The sequence below is a fragment of the Oreochromis niloticus genome, linkage group LG3 (genome assembly GCF_001858045.2).
Source record: "Oreochromis niloticus isolate F11D_XX linkage group LG3, O_niloticus_UMD_NMBU, whole genome shotgun sequence".
Classification (NCBI taxonomy): Eukaryota; Metazoa; Chordata; class Actinopteri; order Cichliformes; family Cichlidae; genus Oreochromis; species Oreochromis niloticus.
The window spans coordinates 31,720,459-31,735,451 of NC_031967.2; the positions used below are offsets into that span (position 1 = coordinate 31,720,459).

Genomic DNA, 14,993 nt, shown 5'->3' on the forward strand with positions numbered 1-14,993 from the left:
ATGTTTCCTAAACAGATAGATTGATATCCATGAAGGTTAATTGACTGTGTATTATACTGTGATCTTTAATTGTTCCCTTAATTTATTTGAGGAGTTTATAACAAGAATTAACAACAAAGTTGGTGTTTTCAGTAAAGTATAATAAAGATGGTAGTAGCTCCTCTGATAAATAATTTCATTGGAATGATACCAATTTGTATTTCACCACAAATTCTCTTAAGATATGATAATATGATAAAACACTTCCTTTGAGATTGTGGTAGACCTCGGTTCAATCTTGGTAGACTGCACCAACTGAGAAAGGAAAGGGGTCTATCCCTACCCAACATAAAACATTACAGCATCTCATTTGAAATGTCCAAGCTGCATAAACACTGGGCAGCAACAAATTCAAACATCGACTGGATTCTAATGGAGTGTGAACTGGCCTTTCCGTTCACCCCCATTGAGGTGTTTGCCTAAAAACAAGACAACAAAGGGAATAGAGTAGATAATCCTATTTTAAAGTTTTCAAAAATGGTGCGGTAAGAGGTTCACAAGAGCTGTAATCTGTCCCCACACTATGCACCCCTGTGGCACAACCCAAAAATAAAAAATAGGTGAACACACAATTTATTAGCCACAATGGCACAAAAAAGGCATACGATTAATTAGTGATTTATATGAAGAAAACACTTTCATGTCTTTTAGTGATCTGACAGTAAAGTTTACTTTGGAACGACCCGGCGTTTCTGACGATATCTACAAATTAGAGATTGTAAGATAAAATGAAACTGTCTCAGGAGACAAATCTTATAGAGAATTTCCTTCTACTTCTACAAAGCCATCAAAATGGTATAATTTATGCCATCGGGCTAAACACAACACATGTAAAAGTTTTCAAAGTATTTGGGAAAAAGATCTGGATTTTTCCTTTGACAAGGGAACATGGGATTCAGTTATCTCTGAAAATGGGTTTTACATCAGGGAAGTTAGAGGTAAATCTCTCCAATATATAAAATTCTCAACTGGTATTACACACCAACGAGACTTTATAAAATGGGAATTAGTAAAGGGTGCTTGTGTTGGAAGTGCCAAGAAGCAAAAGGTACACTCTTTGTGGGAATGTCCATTGGTCTCCCCACTATGGGAAAACGTTTTCAAATATATAGAGAGCTGGGTGAAATTTAAGTTACCTAGATCACCAAGAATGAGCCTATTGCGGGATAGAGGGGAGTTGCCACAGCCAATAAAGCAGGCTTCAGTGTTAAACACTGGGCATGACTGAAAATGTGGCATACAAGAAAATGCTGGGATAATTGAGCAACAAAACAAAGACTGTAACAGAGCAATGGGAGAGTTTTGTTTTTATGTGTCTTCAGCATGAGGATAATGTGAGATATAGTCTGAATTAAGTGTCTTGTGTGTGCAACGGTTTATTTATAATGACTCAACCCCCTCCCCTTTTCTTTTTTTTCTGCCTTTAATTGTAAAGAAAAGATTTACCAAGAAAGTTAAAAGTTTATCAGGTGAAAAAGGTCGACCTCTAAGAGATACACAATTTACAAAAAGAGATACACGTCTGTCTTAATAACTTTCATTATTTTCTTTCCACAGTCTACAAGAGGGGAACCGCTCATGATCAAAAATGAATCAGTCTGGGTCCAGACTGGAGTCTTGGGTTTCTCTCAATGCATTTATACTCCCAGATCTCGTTCAGTCTACACTCGTGTGTCCCAGGTGCAGAAATGGATCCGTGACACAGTTACAAAGACATCACCAGAGGGTTCATCAACAACCAGCGCCCCTCCCACTCCAACTGCTCCTCCCACTCTCATTGCTTCCCCCAGGACCACAACCACTGCTTCCATTGCTCTTCCCACTACCACTGTTCCAACCACTGACCCGACATGTGACAGTTTGTTTTGTAGTGGTGAAAACTTGATCCACTTCACTCAATTCACCTCACTCTGTGTTCTCGTTGTGTTACTCCATGTGTTTGCTGGAATTGTTGGAAAGTAGATCAACGCATTTACTCAAGTTCAAATATAAACATGAAGTACTTTACCTAAGTTTTTATTTTACAACTTTAAGATGAACACTATACCTTTTATTCCACTATACTTAGAGAAATCGGGAGTTTGTTTTATTTTTTAGCAAAATTATTATTTTTATTTCAGTTTTTTCTGTCTGTCTGTATTTGCTTTACCTTCTTTAAACTACTTTAATGACCTGATGATTTTCATTAAGAAATCAAACACTTCTTACATAATTCTGAGGAGTGAAATGTTAAGCTGTTGTTATCCCTACTTGTATCCATTATTTGCTCAAAATCTTACGCAAATGAATTAAAATCCTTTCAAATAAAAATAATTTTCTTTTGGTGTCCTTATTCATAATACTTGTGTGACTAAGTACATATTGTTTTGTTTTATTTAATTTTTCTCACTTGCAAACAGAGAACCAGCAGAAAAGACTTCCACACATTAACATTTGAAGTCATATTTCTAATGGCCATCATGAGGCGACTCAGATTGTAAAATCTGGGAAGATGACACTGCTGATGATTTTCTCAGTGATCTGGCAAGTTTACAGTTCATATTTAATTTAATATTTAATAAAACATCAAGTTTTCTTTTAGGATATGATTCCCTGAAGAGTCAGAGAGGAGGATAAAAAGGATACATTTTACCTCGTGATTGACAAGTCGTTAGTCTATAAGCAAGACTCAGATTCTCGGTCAACCCTTCATATGTCACATCACAGCTAGCAACTGAAGCGACTACCAAAGAGAGTGCTAATTCATTAGAGGATGACCATGGCAACCATGTCCACTGATGACCCACCATCAGCAACAAAGCAACGTAATAAGCAATATGGGCTCTGCGTGGGTTATAGGACACTCACTGAAATGCAGGGAAATCCAGAATTCCACGTCTAGACTGTTATTGGAGCAGATTACAGGATTTTTTTATTTATTTTTTTTAAACGGGTGTAATTTTTTTTTCCAAAGTTTATCATTTTTTATGTTAAATGAAGGTCAATGAAGTGAACATATCTGGTTCCTCGCCCACTTACAACAAAGTGTTGCATAAGGGTGTATATTTTTAAAAAATGGGAAAAACCACACGTAAACAAAAAGGAACATTTATTTATGAAGATAGCTTTCAGTCCACTATTAATAAACCCAATGAGACTATTATGTTTGCTGTTCGACTCCTGTCATGGAACTCTTCAGCTGCTCCTGCTGAGAATCCATGCAGACTGAGGTAGGACTTCATTTTGATGGGCACATCATCACCGGTGTTGGTCAAGTTACTTGAAAAAAGTAATTAGTAACTAATTACTGATTACGTCTTCAAAAAAGTAATCCAATTAATTTACTGATTACTTATTTTCAAAAGGAATTAGTTACTTAGTTACTTTTCAAAAACATGATACACAACCTGAATACAATGGACCTTTCAGCCCAATTCTATTTTATGCATAATCCATCATATAAAATAAAATAAAATGGAAAGCCTCTTTATAAAATTCGTTTTATGAGTTTTAATCTTTTATTTTTATGCACATTGCGTTAAGCAAAAATTGAATTATATGCAACTGTCTTTGACTTGAAGGAAATCTTTAATATTTAAACCTATTTTCTGCATATTCCAGCATATAAAATAAAGTACAGTGGAACTCTGACTTATGAAATAAATTCGTTCCAGAGGGTCTTTCGTAAGTCAAAATTTTCATAAGTCGAAGCACCTTTTTCCATTGCTTTTTGAGTAAGGCAATGCTGGCTGAAGACTAAGTTCTTAGTGGAGGAGGACCTCGCTCATATTTATCAATAATTTCTCTCTTTGGTTCCATCGAGAGCACTTTACGTTTCTTCTTTTCACTCGAATCACTTGCAGAAAGTTTTTTCAGCCCCATTATGAATGAACGATAGGCTAATTGCAAACGAAAAGCACACGAAATAGCGCGCTGCAACAACCATACGTCTTTCACGTGGAACAGCGAAACGCAAGTACGAAAGCCAAGGGGTTATCAAATGATTCAGAAGGCATTGTGGGCATTGTGGGGTCAGCCAGCGGATTTCGTTACGCGGGCATTTTGCCGTACCACCGGCAGAAATATTGCCGTTAAGTGCCTTCGTAACTTTAATTTTTCGTTAAATGGGGTCTTCGTAAGCCGGGGTTCCACTGTAGTTATTTGTGTTTATACTCACTCTTTCAAATAGATGCAAGTAAAAGACAGCACAAATAAATAAAGTAAATAAATCAGCAACATTCGACCGTCCTGTTGCTCCCATTGAAATTTATATAGCCTATTTAAAATCTAACCTAAAATCTAATCTAATCTGTCCTGTTTGAAATGGAATGAGAGAAGCTGGTTATTTTGTCATATGCGCATGTGCCCAAGGTAACTATGGCATGACGGAGTTTCTATATAGGTGGGTGGGTGCTATGATGTTACTGATAGTGATATTATATCGGTTTGGATATGTGGCGAGAGGGAAACATGAAGATGCAACCAGGAGATGTCCTTACTGAATCATCAGAGCTGAACAGGTGATGTAGAAACAGGTTTACCTTTTAGGTGGCATGAATGAGTTGAATGGAAGTTATGAACTGTTTCTGAGAGACAAATAACACCAGGATCCTTTTCTAAGTAGCTGACAGCTGGTAACTGTGCAGGGGCGGGTCTAGCAAAGTGTTGCCAGGGGGCCAGGTAGGGCATTAACAGGGAGAGGGGGGCACAAAGAAATACTTTTCTTTCTTATTCTCATTTAAAATGTCTGGCTTTTAATAAATAATTATCTGAATCCTACAACCAAAGTTTTCATCTGATGTAAAATGTATAGAAATCATACATATACCAACAAGACAGTGTACATCACTGTCACAACAGCGTTTGTCTTCATTCAAAGGCTTTATGGCTTTTCCTATAATACCTGGTGGGCGGCTCTCTAGTCAAAATGCCCTGGTCAATTTTTTGTCCCAGTCCAGCCCTCATACCGACCCAGCACTGGTAATTTTTCTTATGCAGATGAGGCATTATTTCTGTACCATTATTTAATTCCAGAGATTTTTAAGTTATTATTTTTTTGCACTTCTTGAGTTGTAAAAGCCTATATGACATATTTATTTCACAATTCATTAACCGCACAGAGAAGGCATCGTTTAAATATGTTAAATATGTTTTTTAAGCAAGTTCTTCATGACTGAACTAAGTGTCCTCTTCTTTGGAAATCAAAATATGATCACCCTAATGATAAGGGAATACATCCACTGGGGATTGTGTCAGGAAGGGGATCTGGTCTCTCCCACACCGTTCTTATTAATAAAGTGCTTGATAAGCCTGAACGTTATGACTAACAGCTGGATTTTCCCTTTTTGCAGCTAGTCAAACAGCAAACAGCCACCTACTGCTAAAGAGACAGACAGTGAAAGCTGACAGTATATCCTCGGTTTCTTAAGTCACCCTCATTGTTGCAGCCAGGAGCTACCAAAAGTGATTCTTATAATTTAGTTTTAGTCTCGTTGTTTTCCTCTGAGTTATCGATTCTGTCACTGTTAGCTAACATAAACTAATGTAAGTCCATTATCTGCAACCAACCAACAACCCACGTGACATTATGTTCTATAACAGAAGATGGCGCCGTTTTTAAAACTTTAACTTCAAGCACTTATTTCTTAAATCCAGCTTCACAGACAGAGTTAATGCTATGTCCAGCTCAAGTGTAAATTAACCTTTATATTTGTAGTGTTTCATGTCCCCTTTAAGAGATATTAATCTGTCTCAATAATATTTATTGATTTCGTTCCACAGTTTGACATAGGGGGACCGCTCATGACCAAAAAAGAGTCAGTCTGGGTCCAGAATGGACTTCTCAGTTATACCTTATGTGGTATTTTGGGAAGACTTTCAGTGTTCACTCGTGTATCCCAGTACCACAAATGGATCAGCGACACAGTCACAGGGACTCCACCAGGCTTTGTTCCTGTCACCACCCCAGGCAGTTCAACATCACCAACCACTAAACTCACCACTCTCCCTACAACTTCCCACAATATGTGACAGTGTGTTAGACAGTGATGAAAACCTGATCTACTTCACTCATTTCTCTCAGTCTGCATTCTTGTTATTTTACTGCACATATGTGCTAGAGCTGGTAAAATGTAGATCAACACATTTGCTCTGTTCCATAATTACATGCAAACATGAAAAATGTTTTCCTTTTGTTTTTGGGGGGGTTTTTGCTTTCATGAAATGTATAATTTTAAGGTGAATGTTACACTTTTTACTCCACACTTTTAAAAAGAAAAATCCATAACAAAACCATGCCCTGGGAATTTTCTGCTGGGACATTTTCAGATTTTTTTTTTACACAAGTTCACAGGCTTTTCTGTTAAAATGGAAAATTCTTCTTATATCACCATTTATAGACATACATTTCATTAGTACCTTCAAGCTAAAATCAATACTGTGTTTTTTTGTCTCAGTCAAACAGTTAAGTTGTGGTTTACATCCATGTCTCCACTCACGATACAGTATACACATGTAGTGAGTTATGGGCAAAAGCTTACTTTTCATTACGAAATTAAATTCACTTCATCATCTCTACATGAGAAACTATATATCTCCAGCTTCAGTCCGCTCTGAGATGCATGCCAATCAAACTATCACCGGTTTCACATCTGCACAGGTGTTTTATACGTAAAATGCGGGGTGTAGCTGGGCATGTCTTAAAGAGCTATCCACACGCCACGACAAAGGGGGGGTCCGTATGGAGTGGAGTGATAGATAGATAGATAGACAGATAGATAGATAGATAGATAGATACATTCATTCTCGGCTAAAATATTGGAAATATTGGACAGACAATGGTATTTTTAAACTTCAGAGTACCACCAGCAATGCTGCTTGGGATTTAAAATGCATTCTGGGATACCCGACTGACCAAAAGCCACACGGTAACCAATCAGATGTTAGATAAGCTGCAGTGGCAGTGTTAACCCCGCCCCCCTCACTTTGATGGATGAGGCTGATAGATAAAATTAATTCATGAACACAACAGCAGGGACAGGAGTGCAAATATGAATCAATTAAATACTGTCAAGGATGCTGAGGCTGGACTCGAAAGCAGGACTCCAACTGTGCAGTCAGGCAGATGTTGATTTACACACCAGTGATATTAAGTACATGCATACAATGATAGGAAAAAAGGGGTCTCTTCACTCAGTCCAATCCCATACCATGTCCACTCACACTCTTTCAGATCGGGTCCAGGGAAAACAGGTGCAGGTAGTGATGTGTCCTGTGTGTCGAAGCTTCAAAGCGTATGTCGGGTAATCTCAGGGGAGTTTTTGTGAAGCGCGTATCGAGGCTTGCTTTGATTACATATGCAGTGACGTTCGAGGCCTCGCGGGCAGTCCGTACCATGTGACTGATTGAGGAACTGGCCCGCCGGTCCGCGCCAGATTAGAAATAAAATGGGCAGCAAAACACAGCTGATTTCCCATCACACTGTGTTGAGGAATTGGATTACGTACGTGCTACATAGTTACTTGAGCATTTCTTCTTCGATGGAACCAGCAAGGAAGAGATTTTTTTTTTTTTAATCTCATCTCTCTTTAGAAAGTAGCTATGCACAAAGTAATAAATATCACAAATGATAAGTACCATAATAAAAATAAACAACACTACAGATCCTATAATCTGATTTCTGTCTTTTAGTTTATTAAAAAGTAAAGCGCCACACACTAGTTTGTGTCATTATCCAGATGTACATAAACATGATTACACAGTTACACAATCATACCAAAACTCTGTCCTGATAGTTTCCACTTTCTGTTTTGTATCAGACATACTGAGACAATATTCGTGATAAATAACCATGAAAACAATTTATTTATTCAGTTTAGAGGTTTACACATCACATCATTATAATCATTGAGCCTGTTTCATTTGACTTGTCCACTTGGTGGCGCAGTAGAGCAAATGAATCATCAGAATGCTTCGAACCATGAGTCGACCAGTTGGATGGAAAGCTTCAATTCATCACGAGGCTTCATCTCACCATCACTAGGTGCAGGTCCACGGAGATCTAAACGAGGAGCTGGAGAGAGGCGTCAATAAAGCACAAGGAAACACAAGAAAATACACAAGTAAGACACTCCAACAGCATTAAACAAGGCCTTAAATCCCACTGAGCTTCATCAGCTGCTGATGAGCCGCAGGTGTGTGCGTGGGTGAAGGTCAGGTGACCCACAGGCACACAGACCAGTGTTCCTGTGGTGATCGTGACGAGTTTATCACTGCAGGGTGGTCATTGACAAACCCTGACAAATACTTAATTATATAATGAATTTAAAATTTATTATTAAACATTACATTATGTTTAATAACAATTAATTAAGTTAATTATTTACTCACACTCACTACACTATGGAGACACCATCAGTAACATTTTATAATAGCTAGATTTATTTAATGATTGATTCTTAATTCAGTCAGCTATAGTAGATTTTCTTCATTTTTCCAATAAAAATGTTTAATCCTTGGCTAATAATTGGTTTGCGAACCATTAACATTGTGTGAATAGTTAAGGCAAAGCTGCCGCTGGTTTTTCTTTCTAGACAGTTTATAATGCGTAGTGAACCTCGGAAATAATATTTGGACATCTGTCATAATGATTCAATCATTTGTCTTCAGATCTACCTTCCACTATTAACATGCACCTTTAACTCAATTATAGTGTCACCACGAGATGGCGCTTTAGTAACCTATGGAAAGATTTTCTGTCTATTACTGTAGGGCCTTTATCTTATAATATAAAGCACCTTGAGCTGTCTGTTGTGATTTGGCGCTATAAATAAAATTGAATTTGGTTGCATTTCACATTCTTTTGAAATCTTTCGTTGTAAACCTCTTCACCTATTAAAATATAAAAACTTAAAGTTAAGTTTTGAAAATGAATAGATGGAAATAGATGGATAAAATGCCATAGTCAGTCTGACCATTCAGGCATTGTACACTGTAAAACACCAAAACTATTTCCAGTCTTCATACCTCAGAGAGGAATGTGTTTTCAAGCTTTGCTTTAACCTTGCAACCGTGCAAATAAAAGTATATTAGATCAGTTTTTTTGGAGCTGGGGTGATGGCTTTGAAGATGTGCGACAAGCCTGACCAACCAACCAAACAACCTCATGGTGCCTTCCAGAAAATGGGACATTAAAAGACTACTGATAAAATGGCATTTAGATTACTGTGTAATTTCTATAAATGTACAATTTTCCTACCTGGTATTAAATTTTTGTTGAAATGAATTGTTGATTTCCAGAGTTTCCTGAGGACCTAAATAAACAGATTTTGACTTCTAAGATTACTCCATCATTCAACGTCACGTCACAAATTTTTGTTTCAAGTTCTTTTTATCTAGGGCAGGGGTCGGCAACCTTTAATGCCCAAAGAGCCATTTGGACCCAGTTTCCACGGAAAAGAAAACACTGGGAGCCGCAAATACTTTTTGACATCTAAAATGAAGATAACACCCTTATTGTTTTTTACGTTTATGCTTTGTATAAACACCTAAAGTGTGTTGCTTACGAAATCCATGAATTACTACAGAGAAAATGAAATTTTATTTATGTAACGGACACATTTTGAACTCTTAAAAACTATAACAAAAAGGAAAGACACCTAGTTGAAGGTCTCTTTTAAATGAATTAAAAAGTTGAACTTAAATTATTCATCTACCAAACAAAAACTGTAGTGAGCCGTCATCCTTATAGCACCTTTGAGATTTTGCAGCCTGTAGTGGAGCCTTGACCTGAATTTTAAAAATAATTGGAAAAAATCACTCAACTGCTAAAAAATGAAAAATAAATATTTGCAAAATATCTGCACAAATATTTATTTTACGTGGTTAATGTGTGTGGCTGGGCGTGTGTTCTGCAGTGCCGCTGCAGGGGAGGCGGACACACCTGAGCGGCATCTGCAATCAAGCCTCCCCGCCTTAAAGTCTGTGCTCTCTCTGCTGTTGTGTTGGTATGTGTCGGGCTGTGAACTGGAAAGCTAAAGCTGGCTGTGTGGCTACAGCAACCATGTGTGAAAATTGGTCAATAAAGAAAAACGATGTACATGCAAACATCATCGGGTGTGCCGTGATATGTTTACAATGGAACTTTTGCTCCCGACCCTCTGCGCACAGCGTCTGCAAATCGGGGCTGTATGAAGTCACTTCATCTTTACGCAGGACTGTAAGCTGTCATCTTTGAGGCGTGAGCGCTGTTTGTTTTTACCATAGTTCATGGTGGAGAATAGCTGCTCAAATACATATGTGGATCTGAAGATCCATACTTGGCCTGCCTGGGGTTGAAAGTCTCCATAAATGCACGGCATTTCGGCGGGTGTGGTTTATGCGAGCGATGAAAAATAATAACATATAATTTTATTTTTATATTTCAAACAGGGGTGATTCTAGGATCAGAGCTTTGGGGGTGCTGAGCACCCACAGAGCTCAAACTAAACTTTAGACGTCACAATGAGACTTCCTCCCTGTCTCTGTCAGTTCCTGCATCCTTAAATGTCTCCAGTTGTCCCGAGTTCTCTATGACTGTCTCCTTGGTGTATTTAAACCCCCGTTCCTCCCTGTCCTCGTCCTCTGTTGTCTTCGTCTCTGTTATCAGTCATCATAATTTTACCATCTCTGTGCAAGTCTGTAAATTTCTTCATTAAATCATAAAATTTTTAAATTCATCAAGTCTCTCTGTGCCTGGGTCCTCGTCACAAAACATGAAATCACTGTTTTGTACATTTTAACACAATTTAATCCCCACATTTGAGAAAGAAAGGCAAAACACTTTTTTAAAAGTCTGTAACAAAACCATCAAATCTGATAAAGGTTATTTAAATGCTGCAAACGAAGAATGGATTGGAATAAAAAAAATACATATCCTAACCTTAATTACTGCGGGAGAATAATGAATGATGCTCATAGTGAGTAAAAAGTAAACTGAGTGCATTTTTGGACAGAGATTCACTTTTAATGTGTGTGTATAATATAATACAGATACATAAAAATACTCCCAAAACAGAATAAGTTATTACAAATAAATTATTACAAAATATTAATAAAAAACTACAAATGGAGGCCACTTTGTATACACTGTACCACAGGCAATGTATGAAAAAATCTTTACTGCAGATACTAATTTGACTTATTTAATAATACAAATTTTTTGTTGTAAGATTTATGAGTTTCATGCTTTCATAGTGGTACTTGGGAGAGCTTGACATTTTTTCAGGTGGTACACACTGTAAAAAGTTTGAGAAACACTGATAAGTGTATGTGTGCTTTTGGAAAACATTTAAGCTGCAGTACAGAATCTTTGAAACGAGCCAGCTTAAAACACTTTTAGAATATAAACAGAGCACTCTGCTTCTCTTTACAGCTCCTCACTCCACCAGGGCTGTTTGGCTCTTTCTGATAGTGTGCAAATGTGGTGAATGTACTGCAGTCATACAGACAACTGGACGGTCCAAAAGTTGGCCAACCTATTACTGGCTGAAGTTTTAGTAGAGTTGTGGCTGAACCACATAAAAACATATCATTAATTTTAATCTATGGATATGTTGGAATGTTGTTAAAGAGGGTCAAAAATGTTTCAACCCAGTTTGTTTTGCAGATTCTGTATAGCAGCTTTAATATAGGGAGGACACAACTTCCTGACTGTGTGAGTAAAATCAGGTTTTTTCTCTTTGTCAGTTTAACAGTTTCTGTTTTGCCTGTCACTGTTCCCTGTCTGTTTTCTTACCTGGTTCTTCCTGACCTTGTACTTTCTCCTCACGTTCCCCTCTTTCCTCTCTCCCTCTTCAGACTGACAATCACACACAAATAGATGAAAAAAATTACATTAATATGAAAAAAATACTATTAAGATCACTAATAAAAAGTCCTCTCTCAGTGTACTTTCAACCAAAAGGCAAATAACCAAACCACATGAACATCTAATAAAAGATATAAATATTGAAACACTGATCCAACATTATTCTTTATTGATGGATCATTTGTTCTTACGCTTTTACCTGAATGTGGCTCCTGTTTTTGAAAAAAAATTTCCTTATATCCATTATGAACTGTCTCTCTGTGCACACACACACACACACCCACCCACCCACCCACCAGGAGTTATAAGGTTAATGGGCATTCAGTCAGTTAGCTAGTTAGTATCCATTTCAAACAGGACAGTGGTAACAACAGAAGCTACGGACAATTTTAAGTTTTAGATTTTAAATATGCTGTATACATTTCAAAGGGAGCAACAGGACGGTCAAATGTCGCTGATGTTACTACAGTGTAGGACGGATTGTAGGGTAGCAAACATCATCGGAAAACAGGTTTTCACCACTGCAGGTTACCTGGTGTAATGTTTTTAAGCTAAAACGAAACATGGCAGCCCCATCATCCCCACCATCCTCTGCTGCAGGAGTCGGCAGGGTCACAGCTGACCTCACCCGGGGAGCCGGAACAGGTGCAGGCAACGGCTGGGTGTCCATCAACCCCACCCGAGGAGCAGGTACAGGTGCCGGGATGGACGGAGCCTCTGCCAGGCTGGAGACAGAAGCAGGGACCAGCTGGACCTCAGCCACCCTCACCCGAGGAACTGATATGGGTGCAAGGGAAAGCTGGGCCCGAGCTGCCCTGGAAACAGGAACTGGAGGTGGAGAGCGAAGCACAGGAACAGTAACAGTCACTGGGTAGACCAGGTTAATGGTACCAAATGCAGTTTCAGCAAACCATGACTTATGGTGGGCTGGTTCCAGCAACTCTGTACATAAGTTGTCCATGTCATAAGTAGCAGCCTTTAACACAGTCATTATGGGGACAGATTCAGGCTTAGCAAACTCTGGGTCAGTAACTCTCGGCTCAGAATGGGTGATTACAGAAGCAGGTGCATCTTCACAGACCAACTCAGAATGAACTGGCTGGTGGGCTGCATAGTCCAGAGGTGTAACAATTTCAACCACAGTCTTTTGAGGTGTAAACTCAGTGTTAACAGGGACTGGCACACAGGCATGGTGAGCTGGTTTACCTATGAATGACTGCGGAACACAAAACTCAACCTGATTCAGTAGTTCTGAAGCACTCAGTCCAAACCTTTTAGCTAGTTTAACTATGGCAGGTGGCACTCTGTCGCCATTTACATTCACCAGCTGAGGCACAGCACATTCCCAGGTTTGAGTGGCAGTCCCATAGGAAAGAACACAAAAAGTTGTTTCGTGAGGAGCTTCCTGAACATTCTTTGCGGAGACTGAGCTAGATGCTTGGTGCACAGAGTTCAAATGGTCAGACCGTGGAACACAACACTTAACAGAGCCCATTTGGTCCCTGTCATAGATTTCTGGTGACAGAGCAGGTGAACAGGTAAGACAGTCACTATGAGTAGCTGCATGGCTAATTGTCTCTATATTACCAGGTTTAGGCAGAACAGAAGTATCACTTGCTCGCTCATTAACACTGGATTTACTCAGAGGAACAACAGGCACAGAAACAGATGCTACTGAGTTAACTGCCTCAAAACTCTGACACTTTAATTCTGCTGAGTCACAATCTACGGATTCAGGCTTAACAAAGTCCACAGAGGGAAGCACAGTCTTACCCACAGAGAGTGCAATGTCAGGAAGCCTGGGAGCTGAACGCTCGAGCGGAACGTGAGAAACACGATCACTCTCACCAAAGGAAGAAAGCTGCTCCGCTGCTCCGAAACGCCGGCGGCGTGAACGCCGTTTTCTCCGGGAAGGGGGAGGAGACGAGCCAGGCCGCGAATCCTCCAGCGGACCGGGCTGAACGTCCTCCGGCTCTTCATATTGGAGCGGCAGCTCCGGGCGGATGCGTATGGTGGAGACGAGGAAGTCCTGGATGTGGGGATGTAGCGCGCCGAATAGCCATGGGAGTCCGGACACCATCCGCTGTAAACGGATGGCTACGGTCTCCCGATACTCTTCCCCTGGCAGCGCTACCCACTCTTGACAATGATATTCCACGGTGTAAAGTAAATCCTCACGGAGCTCAGCGGAGGGGTTGTGAGCTGCTGGGTCCATGTTGGGGTCGCGTTCTTCTGTCATGTTTCGGCTGTGTGCAGGCAGGAGAAGGACCCAAACGCAAAACTCACCGAGACAAAAGTGAACTCAAAACACTGCTTTATTGCAGGCTAGCACGAAAAATATAACAAAACTAAACTGGGACATGGATAACTAACACACAGGGAAACACAGCCATGAGGGAGAACGCGACACAGGACTGAGGGAGACGCGGACCTAAATACACAGAGGGTTAACAAGGGGAGTGGGCGCACACGGGGAACACTGATAATCATAACGAGACAGGGCAGGAGTGAACACAACATGACGCATACTGACGAGGGACTGCCAAAGTAAAACAGGAAGTGCACAGAGGTTCAGACAGGCGGAGAGAGAGAGAGGACAGACATAACGGGCTGGGGAAGACATTGAATGAAACACAAGGAGGGGAAACGAGGGCTCACAGATACACAGAGGGGCACACAGGGAGTAATCAAATAAGGAACATCTTGGCAGAACCTAGGAACCACGGCATAATGAAAGAACAAAGTACAAAACACATGAAAACTAAGAATACTGGGCCAACGTGGCCCAGGACCATGACACCTATAGGTGTGCATTTGTGATAGGTCACCAGATTTAAAAGGGAAACAGTGAATAAGCATTACTTGTTATTCAATACATTTGTGTTGGTTTGAAATTTATCATAATCTGCTGCTTACTGGCTGCATAAATATACATACATATATATATATATATAATCCTTTCATGCATGAATTAGAACAACCTCAATCAGGATTTTTTTCTTAAGTAGTTTTTTTCAACTTTAGGCATGAAAGGTGTAACAATAATTACAGTGAAACATGTCATACATCTATAGTAACGTTAAATGACCAGTGGGTTGCATGGCATGGAGTGATACATCAGTGTCCAATG

At 39.5% G+C, this 14,993-nt stretch overlaps 2 protein-coding genes across 4 annotated transcripts in view; one reads left to right on the forward strand and one right to left on the reverse strand.

Annotated features, from left to right (window-relative positions):
• Window positions 1–6,203, forward strand: part of LOC102083100 (testisin) — a 90,522-nt gene extending 84,319 nt beyond the window's left edge. The window contains exon 7 of the transcript XR_003217534.1: window positions 6,143–6,203. The gene's annotated coding sequence lies outside the window, so the exon portion shown is untranslated. The remainder of the gene's footprint in view (window positions 1–6,142) is intronic.
• Window positions 6,204–7,668: 1,465 nt separating this feature from the next.
• On the reverse strand, window positions 7,669–14,420 carry LOC112844757 (uncharacterized). 3 transcript variants are annotated; one of them, XM_025904394.1, is made up of 4 exons: window positions 13,637–14,418; window positions 12,396–12,691; window positions 11,792–11,854; window positions 11,161–11,291 (listed from the first exon to the last, which is right to left on the reverse strand). In XM_025904394.1, exons 1-4 carry the CDS (start codon window positions 14,100–14,102, stop codon window positions 11,199–11,201), a joined length of 918 nt encoding a protein of 305 aa, XP_025760179.1. In that variant the 5' UTR covers window positions 14,103–14,418; the 3' UTR covers window positions 11,161–11,198. The 3 variants fall into 3 exon arrangements, with proteins under 3 accessions (XP_025760171.1, XP_025760174.1, XP_025760179.1); XM_025904386.1 differs by lacking the exon at window positions 11,161–11,291 and adding an exon at window positions 7,669–8,089 and having other exon boundaries at window positions 12,396–14,420; XM_025904389.1 differs by lacking the exons at window positions 11,161–11,291; window positions 11,792–11,854 and adding an exon at window positions 7,669–8,089 and having other exon boundaries at window positions 12,396–14,419.
• Window positions 14,421–14,993: the final 573 nt, after the last annotated feature.